General features: G+C 48.1%; 2 protein-coding genes and 1 pseudogene across 2 annotated transcripts in view; 1 reads left to right on the top strand and 2 right to left on the bottom strand.

Moving 5' to 3' along the window:
• LOC115163305 (unconventional myosin-VIIa-like) overlaps positions 1-4,768 on the bottom strand; it is a 63,490-nt gene extending 58,722 nt beyond the window's left edge. Inside the window, exons 1-2 of the mRNA XM_029715076.1 lie at positions 4,677-4,768; positions 1,105-1,175 (exon numbers count right to left, since the gene is read on the bottom strand). Of these exons, the coding sequence (XP_029570936.1) occupies positions 1,105-1,122 (18 nt within the window). The 5' untranslated portion in view covers positions 1,123-1,175; positions 4,677-4,768. The remainder of the gene's footprint in view (positions 1-1,104; positions 1,176-4,676) is intronic.
• A 1,527-nt stretch (positions 4,769-6,295) lies between these two features.
• LOC115163302 (calpain-5-like) overlaps positions 6,296-21,848 on the bottom strand; it is a 30,610-nt pseudogene continuing 15,057 nt past the window's right edge.
• Positions 15,966-17,761, top strand: LOC115163300 (olfactory marker protein-like). Its single transcript, XM_029715074.1, has 2 exons — positions 15,966-16,125; positions 17,093-17,761. The coding sequence occupies exons 1-2, from the start codon at positions 16,033-16,035 to the stop codon at positions 17,519-17,521; spliced, it is 522 nt and encodes a 173-aa protein (XP_029570934.1). The 5' UTR covers positions 15,966-16,032; the 3' UTR covers positions 17,522-17,761.

The following is a 21,848-nucleotide window of genomic DNA, read 5'->3' as shown; positions in this document are numbered from 1 at the left end:
ATGTGAGCAGAACACGACAACAACAACACCACTGAACAAGCACACTGTCATCATGGTGACAACACACTGCCACCATAAACTACAACATATACTACACTCGGCACCATTAAGTTGTGACGAGCTGAGCTTGGTTTAGCTTGAATAGTCACAAGAGTACTAACTCTGACAGTTTTTGACAGTGCTTGACCCAGGTCTGATGGCTACTGTGTCCATGGTAACAGTACCTGCATGAGGGTAGTTATGGTTACCTGTATGAGGGTGGGGCATATGTAGCTGAGGCGACGGACACTGCTGTCCCAGCCTTCGGTTGGCCAAGGCTCTGCTGAAGTCATCGCTAATCGCGCCATGGTAAACTCATATCAGGGTGTGTTCCATCTGTCCCTCTTTCAGCAACATTCCTCTGGCTGCTAGCGTGGCCTCCTGTTGATCTCTTCACAAGACTCTCAGAACTTCACTGTTAGACAATTTTAGCTCCTTCTTCTGGGCTTCTGCCTGTCTGAGAATCTCCCAACCCTCTGTAGACCTGCTCAACTTTCTCCACAGACTCTGCCCATGTCTCCCCACCTCTTCTCTTTCTCTCTCTCTCTGGTTCTCTGCTGAGAGTTGTGTGTGAGTCTGTGAAGGGGCCTGTTCAGCTGAAGAGGAGCCATTGTCAGGGGTGATTAGACGATCAGAAAGGCTGACGAGTCGAACACCACATTTACTGGATATCAAGAAGACCGAGACACACACACACACTATGCACATTCAAGCACACATTCACACACACCTGACACTCCTGTAATGGAGCGGAAAAACGGCTGTGTTGTGTGCCTCAGAAACATACTTGAAAGATTGAGAGTGAGTGAGTGAGTGAGTGAGTGAGTGAGTGAGTGAGTGAGTGAGTGAGTGAGTGAGTGAGTGAGTGAGTGAGTGAGTGAGTGAGTGAGTGAGTGAGTGAGTGAGTGAGTGAGTGAGTGAGTGAGTGAGTGAGTGAGTGAGTGAGTGAGTGAGTGAGTGAGTGAGTGAGTGAGTCAGTCAGTCAGTCAGTCAGTCAGTCAGTCAGTCAGTCAGTCAGTCAGTGTGTGTGTGTGTGTGTGTGTGTGTGTGTGTGTGTGTGTTTACCTGCTGCAGAATGACCATGACTTTGGTTTCTGAGCTTATGCCTGGACATCAGACGTCTCCACGTGTCCACCCTGAGACAGAGAGAGAGGAGAGACAGAGAGATAGCGAGGAGAGGCAGATAGAGAGGAGAGGCAGAGAGAGGAGAGACAGAGAGAGAGGAGAGACAGAGAGAGAGGAGAGACAGAGAGAGAGGAGAGACAGAGAGAGGAGAGACAGATAGAGAGGAGAGGCAGAGAGAGAGGAGAGACAGAGAGAGGAGAGACAGAGAGAGAGGAGAGGCAGAGAGAGAGGAGAGGCAGAGAGAGAGGAGAGACAGAGAGAGGAGAGACAGAGAGGAGAGACAGAGAGGAGAGACAGAGAGAGGAGAGACAGAGAGAGGAGAGACAGAGAGAGAGGAGAGGCAGAGAGAGAGGAGAGGCAGAGAGAGGAGAGACAGAGAGAGGAGAGACAGAGAGGAGAGACAGAGAGAGGAGAGACAGAGAGAGGAGAGACAGAGAGAGAGGAGAGGCAGAGAGAGAGGAGAGGCAGAGAGAGAGGAGAGACAGAGAGAGGAGAGACAGAGAGAGGAGAGACAGAGAGAGAGGAGAGACAGAGAGAGGAGAGACAGAGAGAGAGGAGAGACAGAGGGAGAGACAGAGAGACAGAGAGTGGAGAGACAGAGAGAGGAGAGGCATAGAGCGAGGAGAGACAGAGAGGAGAGACAGAGAGAGAGGAGAGACAGAGAGATGGGAGAGACAGAGAGATGGGAGAGACAGAGAGAGAGGACAGAGAGAGAGGAGAGACAGAGAGAGAGGAGAGACAGAGAGACAGAGAGAGGAGAGACAGAGAGAGGAGAGGCATAGAGAGAGGTGAGACAGAGAGAGGAGAGACAGAGAGGAGAGACAGAGAGAGAGGAGAGACAGAGAGATGGGAGAGACAGGGAGAGAGGAGAGACAGAGAGAAAGGATCTTGTTAGCAGCTAGCAAGTCAATGACAAAGTGAGTAACAGTGGTTGTGTCCCAAATGACACCTATGCAGTGCAATACTTTTGACCAGGGCCCATAGGGTTCTGGTCAAAAGTAGTTCAATTTATAGGGAATAGGGTGCCATTTGGGACACAGCCAGCCAGTCAGTCGGCTGCTCTGGAAAATGACCAACAACATTCTCATTTGAATATCAATTAAGGTTACTGAAACTGCCTTTGTATTGAAGTTGGCCACTCACACAAATTCAATGTACATTCTCACTGCATAAAACACACACACCACCCCATCCTTCATCCACCTACACACAGCCCTCACAGGTCCTCCATGACTCGACCAGTGTCCTAGCCTCATTCCCACCTCTGCCACTGTGTTTTAGACCCAGTCAATTATTCATCCCCCTAATTATACTTTAGTTTAAGCTTTTGACACACCCTTCCTGCTACATACACACAGTAGGAGGAGACAGGGAGTTGGGGGGAGGGAATGTTGGGGAGAAAATGAGGGTTAGGGGGTGAGAGGAAGGTTTAGGGGGAGGGGTGAGACGGGAAGGGTTGGGTTGGGGAGAGGGAGGGATGTTTGGGGGACATAGGGAAAGCTGGGGGAAAGAAAGAGTGAGGTTTAGGGGGAGGGGAGGGATGTTTGGGGGAGACAGGAAAACGCCATTTATTGGTTAATTTCTTGCAGTAAATAGATGTCACCTCTGTGCCCCCAAGCCTCTCTGATTAAACCATTGATGAGAACACACACATAAACACACACACAAACACGTGCGGTAGGATTAGGAAGGGTAACGACTCTCCATCAATATTTTAGCATCTAATTACCACAGCAGAGGTCTGGGACAAAGGTTGCAGCCAGGGAGACATGGCGTAAGTTGTGTGTATGTACGTGTTTGAATATGAAAACAGATATAGAACAGCAATTCTGGAAAACATGAATATATACTGCTTCTTGTACAAATACACACACACACACACACACACACACACACACAACAGAACAGAGAGAGAAAGAGAGGGAGGGAGGAGAGAAAGACAGAGATGAAAATAAAATTAGAGAGACAGAAGGAAAGGAGATATAATCCTTTCCCTTCATTCTCTGAGCGACGCCAGTCATTGTTGTTGATCACCTGAGTGTGGGCTTCTGAGAAACAGCCTGTCTGTAATTCCATCGCCTCCACTAGCGAGGACACAGACTTTTAGAGTTTTATAGGTCAGAGGGGAAGAGAGACAAAGAGACTGACTCTGGGCCCTCGTCAGTACACTAAAAACACCATATTACCTCATCTCACCCACTAGTGGATACCGCCAAACCCAATCACACTGCACAGTATAATACAATGCAATATACATTCCAGAAACCCATTATAAAAGTACACTGAACCCGCCCCCAGCTGTACATACTGCCGCCCTAAGACCCTATACCTCCTGAAATAACCCAACAAGGAGGGAGAGACAGAGGGAGACAGAGAGAGAGAGATGCACAACAAGAAAAAGGATACAGGATATTAGGCTAACCCCCATTGCCCCCATTCAAACTAAATTCTAATCAACACTCTCACGCCACACCAAAACTGTCAGACTGATAAACCAATCAACTGGTAGAAGAGAGCGAGCGAGAGAGACAGAGAGAGATAGCGATGTATAGCGGGTGTATAATGATTAGCCAGGATCTGCTCACAATAAGACTAATGGAAGGAGTTCATGGCGATGTAAAACCTCTGATTTAAAAACCTCTAGCTAAGTTGGGGGTTAATTAACTCTGGGGTCGAACCAGAAACTCAGAATTCCTTAATCATTTCTGACCAAGGCTCGCTACCCACTGTGCCAATAGAGGTAAGGGTAACACCTTACTTAGAGTAGTGATATGTTGCATTCGTGTAAATTGCATTCTTTATGTTATGCATTAAAAGGCTTCATGTTGCTACAGATCACCAAAGTGAAAAGTGTTACTGAGTTCTTAGGCAGATACAGTACCCACTGCACTGTGCCGGTCGAGTTAACCCTCTGAGGTAGTAATGTAACTGTAGTTTATTGACTGTAGAAACAGCAGAGCCTATAAGCACATTACATGTTATCTGAATGTCATCTGAACATTCATCTAAGCTGCTGCAGGAGCAAAATATATATGTTTTAATCATTTCGAACAGTTGATAAAGCAACAGTAGCTGTGCGAGTTGAAGGATGGACAGGAGAGATGGTAGAGGGGCTGCAACTAGTCAGTATCCACAACCCGGAGCAGGCAGGATGCTCTAAATGAGATACAGTACATACAGGAAGTAGCTAAAGAGGGCTCTATCAGCTCTGCTTACACACACACACACACACACACACAAGGCAGGTCTGCCTATGATTCAATGGTTAGTTAATCATTACTGTTTCTCCATGTGAACACCCTGAAACCACATACTAGGACTATATAGTCAGATATAGAGCAACATATTGTACTAACACACTCTCCCACATGTCATCTGGACAAACAACAAAAATAAGCCTTGTAACACACATGCACACGAGGGAGACATTAGCAAAAAGTAGCTTTAAAAAGTAGCTTTAAGAGCCAAAGCCTCCATGCTTCTTTAAGCCTCCTGACTGTGTATGTTCTTACCACTGTGTACTGTCCTCTTTCTATACCCCTCTCTCTCTCGTTCCGGATGGGTGTCCCAGGTCTATGTTCACTCAGATAAGTCCACAGAATGCAGTGGGGTGGATGGATGAAGGCAGGACGGAGAAAGAGAGGGGCTTCCTGAATCTCTCTCTCTCCTAGTGGGTGGTGAGACACCTGCTGCACAGTAGAGGTACTAGTGACTCCCTTGCTCCTGCTCTGTATGAAGGTATTAGCTGTGACACACCAGCTCATTCACTGCCACTGATCCCAATTAGAGTTACTGGGGAGAGAGCGATAGAGGGAGGGAGAGAGAGAGAGCGATAGAGGGAGGGAGAGAGAGAGTGATAGAGGGAGGGAGAGAGGGGGAGAGAGAGAGGGAGAGACAGGGGGGGGGGCTGGGGCAGGAAACCCAGTGGGGGGCAGTGAGGAACAACATAGCGGAGGTCACACACACTTTCAACATGCACACAGAGAGAATGCATTGCTTCACATATAGAAACAGAGAGCACATCTCTCTTCTATTGGTGTTGCTGTAATAAAGGTCAGGCTGTTCTGAAAGACACATTGATCGGTGTTCCTCACACCTCACTGACCCTAACAGCACACACAGTCAGACACTCTCTCTCTCGCTCTACACAGCATGGTTGATAGTGGACTCTATCGAGAGAGAGTTCTGCTGAGTAATGGGACCACACACACTAGATAAAATGGAGGACGGAACACAGAATGACCCGGCAGCAGACAGACAGTGTTTTAACTATTTATTACAGTAAACATTTGATTGAAACCAGCCGACAGGTTTAAAGAGAAATAAACAGAGAAGTATAAAACAAAATCATTAGATAGCCTTTAAATCACCCTGCGGTACATTAAAATATCATAAACGTTTACTTATAAAGATAAGAAACAAGCCTGCTCAGATGAACTAGCCCTTCTCTAACAAGGACCCACCACACTGGCATTATGACTGGCATTATAACTGTTTGACACTTATTACAGTGTTAGGAAGTCCTCATGATGGCGAGAATGTTATAGATAAATGTGATATGATTTGAAACATGATCTACATGGCACTGTAGTAACTGCAGGTAATACAATATGATACAGTAATATGGGAATGGGAAAGAAGGGAATGAAGGGAGGAGTTGAGTGTTTGAGTAAAGAGTCGAATGTAAGAGTGGCAGTGTTGGTTAGTCTGTCTGTCTGTCTGTCTGTCTGTCTGTCTGTCTGTCTGTCTGTCTGTCTGTCTGTCTGTCTGTCTGTCTGTCTGTCTGTCTGTCTGTCTGTCTGTCTGTCTGTCTGTCTGTCTGTCTGTCTGTCTGTCTGTCTGTCTGTCTGTCAGTCTGTCAGTCTGTCAGTCTGTCAGTCAGTCAGTCAGTCAGTCAGTCAGTCAGTCAGTCAGTCAGTCAGTCAGTCAGCCAGCCAGCCAGCCAGCCTGCCTGCCTGCCTGCCTGCCTGCCTGCCTGCCTGCCTGCCTGCCTGCCTGCCTGCCTGCCTGCCTGCCTGCCTGTCTGTCTGTCTGTCTGTCTGTCTGTCTGTCTGTCTGTCTGTCTGTCTGTCATTGGGCATCCCGCTGGAAAATCAACATGATATAAAAGTAGAGCAACCGACAGATAATCTCTTTTTTTTACGTTTAATTATAGTTATTAACAAAAATAACTTCAACAATGTCTCCCCTAAAGAATAAAAATGTCCGTAGCAACTCTCAGCACCCAGAACCAACTCAGCAACTTGAGAGAGACTAGAACAAAGCTGACTGAAATGTAAAACTAAACCATGTAAATAAAATGTAAACAGGACAACATATACAGCTGAAATACTCAACAAGTATTTATATGTCTGTAATGCACAAGTTAAAGTGGTTATTAGATGAGAAAGGAGAACTAGGAGATTAAATGTCCTCTGTTGCCCCCATGTGGTCAGGGCTAGTACTACACTCAGTAAAAACCAACAATACAGTCTGGAATCCTAACTTTGGTCCCTCAACAGATAAGGTTTATGGCAAATTAATTGATATTTATGATCAAATCTTTGGCAAAACAATACAACTTTAAAGATACATAAACTGTAAACATATAGTTAGTGTATACAGTACATATAGTGATGATGTTCATATTGAACAATGTAATCATGTATACTGCCAGTTCCAGCACATACGGAAACAGAGGGGACCTCTTGACCAATCATATACTCTGTTACTGGCACCTGTTTCGCTCTTCTCTCATATTGGACGGAGGGAGTAAGGCACTGATTGATAGATTGGTGATTGATTGATGGTTAGTCAGATGTTAGTGAGAATGTTGCTGGTCACCATGGAGACGGTGAGCGTGCCTGGGAGGTCGTTGTCTTGGTGATTACCCTTGTCCCTCAGGTGGACGGTAACCTGCTGGGGGTCGCCGGGGTCAGAGGTCAAACTGACCTGACCCAGGAAGGAATCCATCAACACGTTGTGGTTATACACCTGGAGGATGAATAAAGTTGTACTGACTTTAATTGAGAGAACGGTTACTTATTGAAACAACCCAAATTGTGATGTTCACTCTACTTTAACTCCACCCCCCCCAGCCCAGTCTCCTCACCTCTATCAGTATAGGCTGGTTAGTTCTCTTCCTGTAGAATAGAGCCTTGGTGTCAAAGGTTGGGCTGCGGGTGTTTTTATAGACCGCAGAACGAACCTTCTCCCCCTCACAACGAATGATCACATATGGGTCTGACGCTGCAACACACATACAGACTGTCAGTAGGAGAAGAGAGGAGAAGATAGGAAAAGGACCAGACCAGAGAAGAAAAGGGAGCAGACGGAGAAGGGAGAGAAGAAAGGTTTGTATACCTCCATCAGAGTCTTGTCCAGCCAGTCCATCTGCTCTGTGGACATGAATCTGAGTGACCAGGGAAGGGAAGCCACACAGTCCTGACCAACACGTCGGGGCTGGCTGATCTAGGGTTAACTCTCTATGGGGGGGAGAGAGAGGGCAAGATAATAAGGAAAGTGAATGAGGAAAGTGAATGAGTGAGTGAGTGAGTGAGTGAGTGAGTGAGTGAGTGAGTACCTGCAGTCAGCGGAGACGTCAGTGAAGATGCGTAACAAGAGGTCTCCTTCCAGAGCGGGGTCAAAGGTTGTGGGTATGACAACGTAACGACCCTCCTTCAGGGAACAGCGTAGGAACACACACCTGGAGTTGATGTACACACTCCCACACACCTTCTGCTGCCGAGTGTGCATACGGTACTGCCTGTTCAACTCCACCTACACACACACAATCATTTTAATGAACACATTAATAAGACTTTCACTCACATACATTTTAATGAACACATTAATAAGACTCTCACACACACTTCTCACCCGGTGTATCTCGAAGCCTATAGCCAGGTTTTCTCCCTTCCCCTCTTTAGGTCTGGCTCTCTTGTCTGTCTGCTGTAGACATACCAGCACCTCATCCTCTGGCTTCTTCACGTTGAACACATACTGCAGGGAGACACACACACACACACACACACACACACACACACACACACACACACACCCGTCCTATAAATTAACACACACACACACACACACACACACACACACACACACACACACCCCTACCCCTACCTGTGGGTTCTGTACAAAAGTGTGTTTGTTGTTGGTGCAGCCCCCGGCGCGGTTGCAAAGCGGGTCGTCATGGTTCCGCCAGGCACCCTTTAGAGAGCCCTCCTCCCAGGTCTTGTGGAGAGACAGGTAGGAAGTGTTGATCAGACGACACATGATCAAATCACTGAAGTACTGACAGAAGTCATCAAATGTCATCCTGGGTGGGGATTGAGGGGGAGGGGGGGCAGGAAAAGGGAAGTCATCAAGCTTCATCCTATGGTCATCCATTTTCTCAGCCGTGTGGAGGAAAGGTTAGGGGTCATGGCTAGAGGTCATAGGTTAAGGGTTAGAACTCACCAAAATTCTCCATCGTCCTGCACAATCACTCCGATCTTCTCTCTTTCACTCTTACTCACCTTCCCCCACTCCTCTGAGCTGAGAGAGAGAGAGGAGAGAGGAAAGAGAGAGAAGTTGTTGCAGAGAGGTTCTCTATCGCTCAGTGTTTCTCTGAAGGGTGTTCTGTGTGAAATAATGCTACCAGAACAGAACTGATACAGTAGGGCAGTCAAGGTTCTGAGACATGGACATCAACAGCGGCTCACATGGACAGTTTCCCCTAGACCTTTTGGTGCCGAGATCATTTTTGGAATTTTCCTATGATACAATTTAAAACTGTAAATTAAACAAACATTCTAAGAGGAATGAACCATCAATCTGTGCTAAAGATCTGTTTCCCTGTTGGCCAACAATACCTCTCTCCACCAGCAGAGGGAGCAGTGAGTCAGGAACCGGTCAATATACACACACATCTGGGGGTATTTAAAAAAAACGAATATATATATATATATATATATATATATATATATATATATATATATATATATATATATATAGAAGCTCATTTACTGATTTCTACACAATTTAAAACTGTAAAATTATATTTGGAGAGCAGAAAAAAAAGCAACATTTACTCCAGTATTAGCTGCCTGCTACGCACTAGCTCAGTACCAGGATTACAACTCTAGTTTAGTTTCATGTCAAGTCAAACAGCAGTTACCGAGCCAAAGCCATCTACTACAGCGGTCTCCAGTTCTGTGTTGAAAAAAGTCACGCTGTTCCCTGCAAATGCATCGATGTGCTTTCCACAGAGAGGAAGAGGCAAAGCGAGAGGTTTCACTCTCGCAAAGTAATTAAAGAGCAGTAGTAAAAAATAACAATATATACAGGGGGGTGCCGGTACAGAGTCAATGTGCGGGGGCACCGGTTAGTTGAGGTAGTATGTACATGTAGGTAGAGTTATTAAAGTGACTATGCATAGATGACAAGAGAGTGGCAGTGGTGTGGGGAGTGGAGAGTGGAGGGGGTGGGGGGCGGGCAATGCAAATAGTCTGGGTAGCCATTTGACTAGATGTTCAGGAGTCTTATGGCTTGGGGGTAGAAGCTGTTTAGAAGCCTCGTGGACCTAGACTTGGCTCTCCGGTACCGCTTGCCGTGCGGTAGCAAAGAGAACAGTCTATGACTAGGGTGGCTGTTGTCCTTTTCTTCCTCTGACACCGCCTGGTATAGAGGTCCTGGATGGCAGGAAACTTGGCCCCAGTGATGTACTGGGCCGTTCCCACTACCCTCTGTAGTGCCTTGCGGTCTGAGGCCAAACAGTTGCCATACCAGGCAGTGACGGACCTCTGCGTTACTCTGGACCCTGATCTCTCTTTTGAAGAACATATCAAGACTGTTTCAAGGACAGCTTTTTTCCATCTACGTAACAAAAATCAGAAACTTTCTGTCCAAAAATGATGCAGAAAAATTAATCCATGCCTTTGTTACTTCGAGGTTGGACTACTGCAATGCTCTACTTTCCGGCTACCCAGATAAAGCACTAAATAAACTTCAGTTAGTGCTAAATACGGCTGCTAGAATCCTGACTAGAACCAAAAAATTTGATCATATTACTCCAGTGCTAGCCTACCTACACTGGCTTCCTGTTAAGGCAAGGGCTGATTTCAAGGTTTTACTGCTAACCTACAAAGCATTACATGGGCTTGCTCCTACCTATCTTTCCGATTTGGTCCTGCCGTACATACCTACACGTACGCTACGGTCACAAGACGCGGGCCTCCTAATTGTTCCTAGAATTTCTAAGCAAACAGCTGGAGGCAGGGCTTTCTCCTATAGAGCTCCATTTTTATGGAATAGTCTGCCTACCCATGTGAGAGACGCAGACTCACTCTCAACCTTTAAGTCTTTACTGAAGACATATCTCTTCAGTAGGTCCTATGGTTAAGTGTAGTCTGGCCCAGGGGTGTGAAGGTGAACGGAAAGGCTGGAGCAACGAACCGCCCTTGCTGTCTCTGCCTTGCCGGTTTCCCCTCTTTCCACTGGGATTCTCTGCCTCTACCCCTATTACGGGGGCTGAGTCACTGGCTTACTGGTGTTCTTCCATGCCGTCCCTGGGAGGGGTGCGTCACTTGAGTGGGTTCAGTCACTGACGTGGTCTTCCTGTCTGGGTTGGCGCCCCCCCTTGGGCTGTGCCGTGGAGGAGATCTTTGTGGGCTATACTCGGCCTTGTCCCGGGATGGTATGTTGGTGGTTGGAGATATCCCTCCAGTGGTGTGGAGGCTGTGCTTTGGCAAAGTGGGTGGGATTATATCCTACCTGTTTGGCCCTGTCCGGGGGTTTCATCGGATGGGGCCACAGTGTCTCCTGACCCCTCCTGTCTCAGCCCCAGTATTTATGCTGCAGTAGTTTATGTGTCGGGGGGCTAGGGTCAGTCTGTCACATCTGGAGTATTTCTCTTGTCTTTTCCGGTGTCCTGTGTGAATTTAAATATGCACTCTCTAATTCTCTCTTTTTCTTTCTTTCTTTCTCTCTCTCGGAGGACCTGAGCCCTAGGACCATGCCTCAGGACTACCTGGCTTGATGACTCCTTGCTGTCCCCAGTTCACCTGTCCGTGCTGCTGCTCCAGTTCCAACTGTTCTGCCTGCAGCTATGGAACCCTGACCTGTTCACCGGACGTGCTACCTGTCCCAGACCTGTTGTCCCAGACCTGCTGGAACCCTGACCTATTCACCGGATGTGCTACCTGTCCCAGACCTGCTGTTTTCAACTCTCTAGAGACAGCAGAAGTGGTAGAGATACTCTCAAAGATCGGCTATGAAAAAGCCAACTGAAACTTACTCTTGTGTTACTGACTTGTTGCACCCTCGACAACCACTATGATTATTATTATTTGACAATGCTGGTCATTTATGAACATTTTAACATCTAGCCCATGTGCTGTTATAATCTCCACCCGGCACAGCCAGAAGAGGACTGGCCACCCCTCATAGCCTGGTTCCTCTCTAGGTTTCTTCCTAGGTTTTGGCCTTTCTAGGGAGTTTTTCCTAGCCACTGTGCTTCTACACCTGCATTGCTTGCTGTTTGGGGTTTTAGGCTGGGTTTCTGTACAGCACTTTGTGATATCAGCTGATGTAAGAAGGGCTATATAAATACATTTGATTTGATGCAACCAGTCAGGATGGTGCAGCTGTAGAGCCTTTTGAGGATCTGAGGACCCATGCCAAATCTTTCCAGTCTCCTGAGGGGGAATAGGTTTTGTCGTGCCCGCTTCACGACTGTCTTGGTGTGCTTGGACCATGTTAGTTTGTTGGTGATGTGGACACCAAGGAACTTGAAGCTCTTAACCTGCTCCACTACAGCCCCATCGAGGAGAATGGGGGCATGCTCGGTCCTCTTTTTCCTGTAGTCCACAATCATCTCCTTTGTCTTGATCAAGTTGAGGGAGAGGTTGTTGTCCTGGCACCACACGGCCAGGTCTCTGACCTCCTCCCTATAGGCTGTCTCGTTGTTGTAGGTGATCAGGCCTACCACTGTTGTGTCATCTGCAAATTGAATGGTGGTGTTGGAGTCGTGCAGTCATGAGTGAACAGGGAGTACAGGAGGGGGCTGAGCACACACCCCTGAGGGGCCCCTGTGTTGAGGATCCGCGTGGCGGATGTGTTGTTACCTACCCTCACCACCTGGGGGCGGCCAGTCAGGAAGTCCAGGATCCAGTTGCAGAGGGAGGTGTTTAGTCCCAGGGTCCTTAGCCTATTGATGAGCTTTGAGGGCACTATGGTGTTGAACGCTGAGCTGTAGTCAACGAATAGCATTCTCACATAGGTGTTCCTTTTGTCCAGGTGGGAAAGGGCAATGTGGAGTGCAATAGAGATTGCATCATCTGTGGATCTGTTGGGGCGGTATGCAAACTGGAGTGTCCTTGGGTTTCTGGGATGATGGTGTTGATGTGAGCCCTGACCAGCCTTTCAAAGCACTTCATGGCTACAGATGTGAGTGCTACGGGTCGGTAGTCATTTAGGCAGGTTAACTTAGTGTTCTTGGACACAGGCACTATGGTGGTCTGCTTAAAACATGTTGGTATTACAGACTCAGACAGGGAGAGTTTTTGAAAATGCGAAGACACTTGCTAGTTGGTCAGCGCATGCTTGCGGTACACGTCCTGGTAATCAGTCTGGCCCTGCGGCCTTGTGAATGTTGACCTGTCTAAAGATCTTACTCACATCGGCTGCGGAGAGCGTGATCACACAGTATTCCGGTACAGTTGGTGCTCTCATGCATGTTTCAGTGTTATTTGCCTCGAAGCGAGCATAGAAGTAGTTTAGCTCGTCTGGTAGGCTTGTGTCACTGGGCAGCTCTCAGCTGTGCTTCCCTTTGTAGTCTGTAATGGTTTGCAAGTCCTGCCACATCGACTAGCGTCAGAGCCAGTGTAGTATGACTCGATCTTAGTCCTGTATTAACACTTTGCCTGTTTGATGGTTCGTTGGAGGGCATAGCGGGATTTCTTATAAGCTTCCGGGTTAGATTCCCGCTCCTTGAAAGCGGCAGCTCTAGACTTTAGCTCAGTGCGGATGCTGCCTGTAATCCATGGCTTCTGGTTGGGGTATGTACGTACGGTCACTATCTGACCACTTTTTTATTGATCGAGTCACTGGTGCTTCGTGCTTTAATTTTAGCTTGTAAGCAGGAATCAGGATGGAATTATGGTCAGATTTGCCAAATGGAGGGCGAGGGAGAGCTTTGCATGCGTCTCTGTGTGTGGAGTATAGGTGGTCCAGAGTTCTTTTCCATCTGGTTGCACATTTAACATGCTGATAGAAATTTGGTAAAACTGATTTAAGTTTCCCTGTATTTAAGGCTCCTAGTAGCCGGGGACCACAAGTTCTTGTTTGCTTATGGCGGAATACAGCTCATTCAATGCTATCTTAATGCCAACCTCTGACTGAGGTGGTATGTAAACAGCTATGAAGAATACAGATGAGAACTCTCTCGGTAGGTAGTGTGGTGTACAGCTTATCATGATATACTCAACCTCAGGGTAGCAATAGCTCGATATTTCCTTAGATATAGTGCACCAACTGTTATTTACAAAAATACATAGTCCGCCGCCCCTTGTCTTACCAGACGCAGCTGTTCTATCCTGCCGGTACATCGTATAACCAGCCAGCTATATGTTGATATTGTTGTCGTTCAGCCACAACTCTATGAAGCATAAGATGTTACAGTTTTTATGTCCCGTTGGTAGTTTAATCTTCCCAGTAACTCGTCGATTTTATTGTCCAAAGATGGCACGTTTGCTAGCAGAATTGAGGGAAGTGGGGGTTTATTCGATCGCCTTCGAATTCTCAGAAGGCAGCCCGCTCTCCTGCCTCTCTTTCTCCGCCTCCTCTTCACGCAGATCACTGGGGTCGGGGCCGGTTCCCGAGGGAGCCGTATATCCTCCACCTCGGGCTCGTCAGAGTCGTGAAAGAAGACAAAGGATTCTGCTAGTCCCTGGTGAGTATTCGCAGTCCTGATGTCTAGAAGTTCTTTCAGTCATAAGAGACGGGAGCGGCACCATTGTGTACAAAATGAATAACAAAATACAACGCAGATAAACAAACAAAAAACACAATTGGTTAGGGGCACGTAAAATGTCTGCCTTCTGTTCTCCATAAAGCCAGCCAGCCATACAAATAGCGTTCCCTCCCGCTCCCAGGTATCCGCATGGTCCTAAAGTCAGAAGGTTAACGCCACTAAACTGCATTTGCCTTTTAATTCGGGATTTGAATGATTTTCGTAGCCTATTTTAAATTGTTGGTGTTGAGCTAGCTAGGATATGGCGACTGTCATTCCCAATTGACGGCTCTGCACACACTCTTCTCCCCCACTACCAGACCAGGTCTTCCTTGTGAAAGAGGTCTTCTGACCTCAATAGGACTTGTTGTATAACTAAAGGTAAATAACAAACATTTTAAAACCTACCTGTCGCTCCAGGCACCGTTCCACTCTTTCTCTCCCCAGGGGTTTCGGAGTCGTATCATTGTGAGTTTGTCGGACTTGAAGTAAGCCATGAGGCCGTGGCCCAGCCGGACCTTTCTAACATCTGTCACAGCGTAGGCATGACCCTTCACCAGACCACAGGCCAGACGAGCCTCCATCTCTGCTGAACTGGCCGCCTGCAGGGAGTGGTGAAGGGTCAGGATTCTAGGTGTGTGTGTGTGTGTGTGTGTGTGTGTGTGTGTGTGTGCGCACGTGCATCTGTGTGTGTTATACCCGTATGGAGGCGCTGATGAGGCCTCCTCTGTTGTGGACCTTGAGGACTCTGTCGAACAGCGTTGAGCGTTTCTCCTTGTCCGTACTCAACCCTTCCTCCAGTAGGTCCAAGGGCTCCGAGACGCCACCCGTAAAATCCACCAACGCATCCGCTGTGTTGCCCCCGTCCAATGCCTCGTAACACCCATACATCCTACACACACACACACACACACACACACACACACACACACTCAGCAAAAGCAACACAATCCTACACAAACACAACAGTCCATCTATAGTACTAACTTGGCGTAGGCCTTCTCTGCCAGGGCGCTCCAGAACTCGTTACTGTCATTGGAGTGACAATACACCAAGTTGCCGTTCGAAGTGGGCAACCGGTCGTCGATGACAACATCCACCCATTCGCCAAAGCGCCAGAAGCGGAAGTGGAAAATTCCGGCATAAGATTCCGGCTTGTGCTCATTCCATTCCTGGTCGTTATGGTCCGGGATCACCTGGGAGGGAGATAAGATGCTCAGAACACGTCACAGCTGCATGGCCTGGCTGGTCTAGAGGTAATGCTGCAGCCTCCGGCACACGTCTTTAGTATGGTCATGGCTTCAAATCCGACCAACTGCCCTTTGATACAATCTCTCTCTAACTTTCCCCACTACCAGTCTCTCTCACTATCTGCTCAATACAAATCTGAAAAATCACAGCTAACTTAAACAAGAAACCACCTAGTGCATCATAACAACCAAACCAAAATGTACACACCACAAACAGACATTGGCGCACACACACACACACACACACAGCCAGCCAGCTAGCCAGACAGCCAGCATTTGGGTATATTAATAACCAGCCCATCCAGCTATGACCAACCAGCTCTCAGAAGCCCTCAGGAAAATCCCTGGTTCCTCTTCTGATGTCATCACTTCCTGTTGCCTAGCGCCACCACACTCCCTCCTCCCCCCTCCCCACTTCTGTTCTCCATCCCTTCCTCACTGTACATGCCACACAATCAATAGTCCCAACCAGAGAACCAACTCAACCATATTACCCTCTGGGAAAGGGAGGGGAAAGAGATGGCATAAGAGACAGAGAAAGAGGGGGAGAGGAACAGAGCGAAACTATCTGCAGACACAGACAGACATCCATCCAGACAGACAGACAGGCAGGCCTCGTTCCCTCCCCATCAGAGAAAGATGAGCTCTCAGACAGGCACAGACCCGGCCGTGGCCCCCTCATCTGGCTCAGCCATGGAGCTACGCTTTGCAGAGGACACTTCTCTCACTGAGGTAAGACTGTTCACATGGTTGAGATGAGGTTGAGATGTGGTTAAGATTAGGTTGGTGGTTGAAATAGCACAATCGATGGTTCAGTTGGTTGCAAGTTTGATTCTTGCATGGGTCAGATATACTGAGTAATGATGTAATAATGCCTTCACCGTAAGTCACTTTAGAAAAAAGTATTTTCAAGTAGACATGCAAAATTCAAAATTGGCTTCTGCTATGTGTAGTAGTTTGGTACTGTCTTAAATATGTGCTTATCTGGGGCCACCTGAGTGGCGCAGTGGTCTAAGGCACTGCATCGCAGTTGCTGGCTGTGCCACTAGAAATTCTGGATTCGAGTCCCGTCTCTGTCTCAGCCGGCCGCGACCGGGAGACCCATGGGGCGGCGCACAATTGGCCCAGCGTCGTCTGGGTTAGGGGAGGGTTTGGCCGGCAGGGATGTCCTTGTTCCATCGCGCTCTAGCGACTCCTGTGGTGGGCCGGGCGCAGTGCACGCTGACACGGTCGCCAGGTCCACGGTGTTTCCTCTGACACCTTGGTGCGGCTGGCTTCGGGTTAAGCGGGCATTGTGTCAAGAAGCAGTGCGGCTTGGTTGGGTTGTGTTTCGGGGGACGCACGGCTCTCGACCTTCGCCTCCCCCGAGTCCGTACGGGAGTTGCAGCGATGAGACAAGACTAACTACCAATTGGATTCAATGAAATTGGGGAGAAAAGGGGGTAAAAAAAACAAAGTAGCCTATTTACTGACAAATGCATGGACAGTTTTCAGGAGTCGACTTGTATTGAATGGTATCTGCGTCTGAGTATCCAGTACGTCCAGCATATTATAGTACTACTATTATAAAAGTATTATTATTCTACAATGTGATTCGCAGGTGTGTCCAGTCTCTGCAGCAGAGTGGGCAAAAGTGCGGTTATATTATAGTATTACTATATTATGATTACATTATTAATATAGTTATTATTGTTACTAGGTAATGCAGCTGCGTGTCCAGTCCCTGCAGCGGAGCGGTCAGAAGCGACAGGAGGGGGAGCGGTTGCTCCTCCCCCACGAGGCCATTTACCGTCTGGACTTCTCCAATCAGAAGCTGACGTTCGTCCACTGGTCGGTGTCTCTGATTGGTCATGGCAGAGTGACCGTCACAGGGATCTCCCAGCTCTGGACCCCTGACCTCACACACCTGATGACCCGGCAGCTTCTTGAACCCGTCGGAACATTCTGGCGGAACGCTGGTGACCCGGAGGACACGCCCCTCAAGTGTCTGGAGGCGGACATCCAGGAGTTTGGGGAGCGAATCGCGGAGCTGGCAAAGGTCCGCAAGGTCATGTACTTCCTGCTTGCCTTCAAGGAGGGGGCGGAGGCTGACAAGGTCAGCATCTCCGTGGAGTTCAATCAGGCCTGACCTACAAACCTTAAAGGATTCTTCTGGATTTTGGCAATGAGGCCCTCTGGATACCAAAGTGTGTACTTTTCTGTGTAAAGTATGAAGGAAGATAGAGGTAGTTTTGCGAGCCAATGCGAACTAAATTTTGGGCAATGACTGGAAGTCTATGGGTAACGCTAGTTAGCACTGGCTCATGAAACTACATCTAACTTCCTTCATACTGGACACAGAGACATACAAATTGTAACCACAAGTTCATCCGACTCTGGGGAAGTAGATAAAGGGCCTCATTCCCAAAATCCCGAAGTATCCCTTTAACTGCTTCCTCTTCCCTCTACTCCTCTAGTCTCCATCTCTCCATTCTAAGGAAATGCCTTCTACTACAGCCAGTCTAGGTTGGACCAGTCTACACTCCTCTCCCTATGCCCCCCGCCCACACACACTGAGTCCCATCTCTCATCTGTGTGTGCGTGTGTACTTCCTTCCTGAGCATCTATCTAGCTTTCTATCTATGCATGTCAGTCAACAAGCTGCTAGAAACCATGTTTTGAAGGTAAAGTAGTTACACAGTAGGCTGCAGAATCACAAACTATAGATACAGGTAACTACCAAAATAAAGGAAACACCAACATAAAGGTCTTAATAGGGTGTTGGGCCACCACGAGCTGCCAGAACAGCTTCAATGAACCTTGACATAGATTCTACAAGTGTCTGGAACTCTATTGGAGGGATGCAACACCATTCTTCAACAAGAAATTCTATCATTTGGTGTTTTGTTGATGGTGGTGGAAAACGCTGTCTCAGTCGCTCCAGAATTCATACATGACTAAGTATGATCTTAATTGCTTAATTAACTCAATTAATATACTTATTAATCCCATATTTATATATGGGATTAATATATAATCCCATATATACTTTGTATCCCATATTTACTCAAGTGTTTCTTTTATTTTGGCAGTTAGCTGTACATTTTGGCAGTTAACTGTACATTTATATTGAAAACCTGAATGATATGAATAGCTTGTTCTGATCCTTCTTTATAGGACATATTAGAGAACCAATGCTGCAATGTAACTCCAACCATATTCACTTTGCATGAAATATCACAACAATATACTGTAAACTGGCCATGTCCTCTACTGCTGTCCAATAAAGAGCTGTAGGTACTCTGTCCTGCTGTGTTTGTGTTAATGGACAGGGCAGGGGACAGCTGTAGGTACTCTGTCCAGCTGTGTTTGTGTTAATGGACAGGGCAGGGGACAGCTGTAGGTACTCTGTCCTGCTGTGTTTGTGTTAATGGACAGGGCAGGGGACAGCTGTAGGTACTCTGTCCAGCTGTGTTTGTGTTAATGGACAGGGCAGGGGACAGCTGTAGGTACTCTGTCCTGCTGTGTTTGTGTTAATGGACAGGGCAGGGGACAGCTGTAGGTACTCTGTCCTGCTGTGTTTGTGTTAATGGACAGGGCAGGGGACAGCTGTAGGTACTCTGTCCTGCTGTGTTTGTGTTAATGGACAGGGGACAGGATAGACATGGCTTAGCCTCAGGCTACAGTAGCTACAGTAGCTACGGTTGCTGTTCATTCATAGGGAAATCAATACACACACACTTTCCCTCCCTCTCTCACACACACAAATGGTAGACTACATACCAGAAGGCAAAAGTAACACTTTAGAGAGACAGACAGACGGACAGACAGGCGGACAGGCAGACAGGCGGACAGACAGGCGGAGAGACAGACAGGCGGAGAGACAGACGGAGAGAGATAGAGACAGAGAGAGACAGAGAGAGAGACACAGACAAACAGACAAAGACAGAGAGAGACAGAGACAGAGAGACACAGACAGACAGACAAAGACAGAGAGAGAGAGAGAGAGAGAGAGAGAGAGAGAGAGCGAGAGCGAGAGAAAGAGAGTGTGTTAATGAGAGTGATCCGGAGCACATACATTATAGCAGCAGCCTCCCTGTGGATTAATAACAGTGTGCGTGTGTGTTGGGGTAGAGGGGAGAGTAGGAAGGTACAGTTTGGTCCAATTAATAATACCATCTCTGTGTTAACGAGCTGCTTCTAGAACACATCGTTACTGACTCTTGATAGAACATGTCGTTAAACACCGGGACTAAACAACCATTAATTAATCCACACACACACACACACACACACACACACACACACACACACACACACACACACACACACACACACACCACTACTACTCATAACAACAATAATGTATTCCCTGGGAGCTAACAATAACAGTCATGATGGTGCAGGTGTAACAGAGGTAGTTTAGTTAGGACAAGTAACCTTGCCTGAGGCTTTAGCTCAGCGGACTAACACAGTACCGGACACTAGGTTGGTCAACAGTCCCAGCTCGAGGACAGAGCTTTCTCCAGAGAGCCTGGAAGACGCACCATAATGAACGTTGGTTGTGTGCAGTAGATCACCTTCTGGTTGTCGACTAACAGTCGCACTTCAACATGTTGAATCATCCGGGAAATGAACAGAAAATGCTTAGAAGTCTTCATCAGACCGGTGTGTTTAGCGCTCTCCTGCCAGCTCTGTCTCTGGGGTGAAATACGCTCTCCAACCCAACAGCAGCTGTTGTCTCAGTGACAGACCCTCTGTTGTTCAGGAAATGGAGAAACATAATAAACCTGCTCAGTTGTTTCAGATGAAAGATCAGAGCCCTCTCTTTAATGTGATGGTTTAGTGAGACAGGGGTTCGGAGTTATATCATGCCAGTAACATCAGTCCACAGCTTGAAATATCGCCAATGGCGCTGCCCAATTGGTACCTTTTCATTGTCAAGCAGGGCAGCCATGTGTGCTTGTGAAGCAAAGGACTGCTATTTTGAGCCATTGCACGGACAATGGAGAAGGTGAACCTGTTAGCAACACAGTGACGTCCTTCACACTAGGAGCCAGGGGTATGGAGCCAGGGGTATGGAGCCAGGGGTAAGGGTAAGGAGCCAGGGGTAAGGAGCCAGGGGTAAGGAGCGAGGGGTATGGAGCGAGGGGTATGGAGCGAGGGGTACGGAGCGAGGGGTACGGAGCGAGGGGTAAGGAACTACGGAGCCAGGGGTATGGAGCCAGGGGTAAGGAGCCAGGGGTAAGGAGCCAGGGGTAAGGAGCCAGGGGTAAGGAGCCAGGGGTAAGGAGCCAGGGGTATGGAGCCAGGGGTATGGAGCGAGAGGTAAGGAGTTAAGGGTAAGGAGCGAGGGGTAAGGAGCCAGGAGTAAGGAGCCAGGAGTAAGGAGCCAGGGGTAAGGAGCCAGGAGTAAGGAGCCAGGGGTAAGGAGCCAGGGGTAAGGAGCTAAGGGTAAGGAACTAAGGGTAAGGAACTAAGGGTAAGGAGCCAGGGGTATGGAGCGAGGGGTAAGGAGCCAAGGGTATGGAGCCAGGGGTATGGAGCCAGGGGTATGGAGCCAGGGGTATGGAGCCAGGGGTATGGAGCCAGGGGTATGGAGCCAGGGGTAAGGAACTAAGAGTAAGGAGCCAGGGGTATGGAGCGAGGGGTAAGGAGCGAGGGGTATGGAGCCAGGGGTAAGGAGCCAGGGGTAAGGAGCCAGGGGTAAGGAGCCAGGGGTAAGGAGCCAGGGGTATGGAGCCAGGGGTATGGAGCCAGGGGTATGGAGCCAGGGGTATGGAGCCAGGGGTATGGAGCCAGGGGTATGGAGCCAGGGGTATGGAGCCAAGGGTAAGAGGCTGGTGGAAAGTGGTGGAAAGTTGAACACAAAAAGTTGAGACCAGTGGGACTAATGCTAATGATTCACTGTGAACTCAGTGGAAAAAACACACACTGCCATCTCAGAAGGGCCACACCACCACACACACGAACACAAAAACACACACTGCCATCTCAGAAGGGCCACACCACCACACACACGAACACAAAAACACACACTGCCATCTCAGAAGGGCCACACCACCACACACACGAACACAAAAACACACACTGCCATCTCAGAAGGGCCACACCACCACACACACACGAACACAAAAACAAGCCACTCCTCCAAATAGGAGTCGGAAATGATAATAAACTCCAAGTCATTCCGTGTGAGTGTGTGTGTGTGTGTGTGCATGCTTGTCACACACCCAAGGCAAACAAACACACTACATGCACACGGCCAGGGAGTCTTACCTTTTGCCACAGAGCTTCTCTGGATGCCAGGGAGGAGCATGCAGCTACGAACCAACAGTTCCCCAGCTGGCCCTGGAGGAGGTCATGAGCACTGATACCATTCACAAACAACTTGGGTTATCACACAACTCCTGTAGAGAAGAGACAACATGGGGTTATCACACAGCTCCTGTAGAGAAGAGACAACATGGGGTTAT

This window comes from Salmo trutta, chromosome 26, assembly GCF_901001165.1.
Source record: "Salmo trutta chromosome 26, fSalTru1.1, whole genome shotgun sequence".
Taxonomy (NCBI): Eukaryota; Metazoa; Chordata; class Actinopteri; order Salmoniformes; family Salmonidae; genus Salmo; species Salmo trutta.
The sequence above is the reverse complement of the archived record's forward strand: the minus strand, read 5'-3'. Positions and strand labels throughout refer to the sequence as shown.

What these genes read in the sequence shown, in the direction of transcription:
- LOC115163300 (XM_029715074.1), top strand. Translation starts at nt 16,033, where the DNA reads ATGAGCTCTCAGACAGGCACAGACCCGGCCGTGGCCCCCTCATCTGGC. An exon ending in AGGACACTTCTCTCACTGAG is followed by an intron (nt 16,126 to 17,092) that starts GTAAGACTGTTC and finishes TATTGTTACTAG; the next exon opens with GTAATGCAGCTGCGTGTCCA.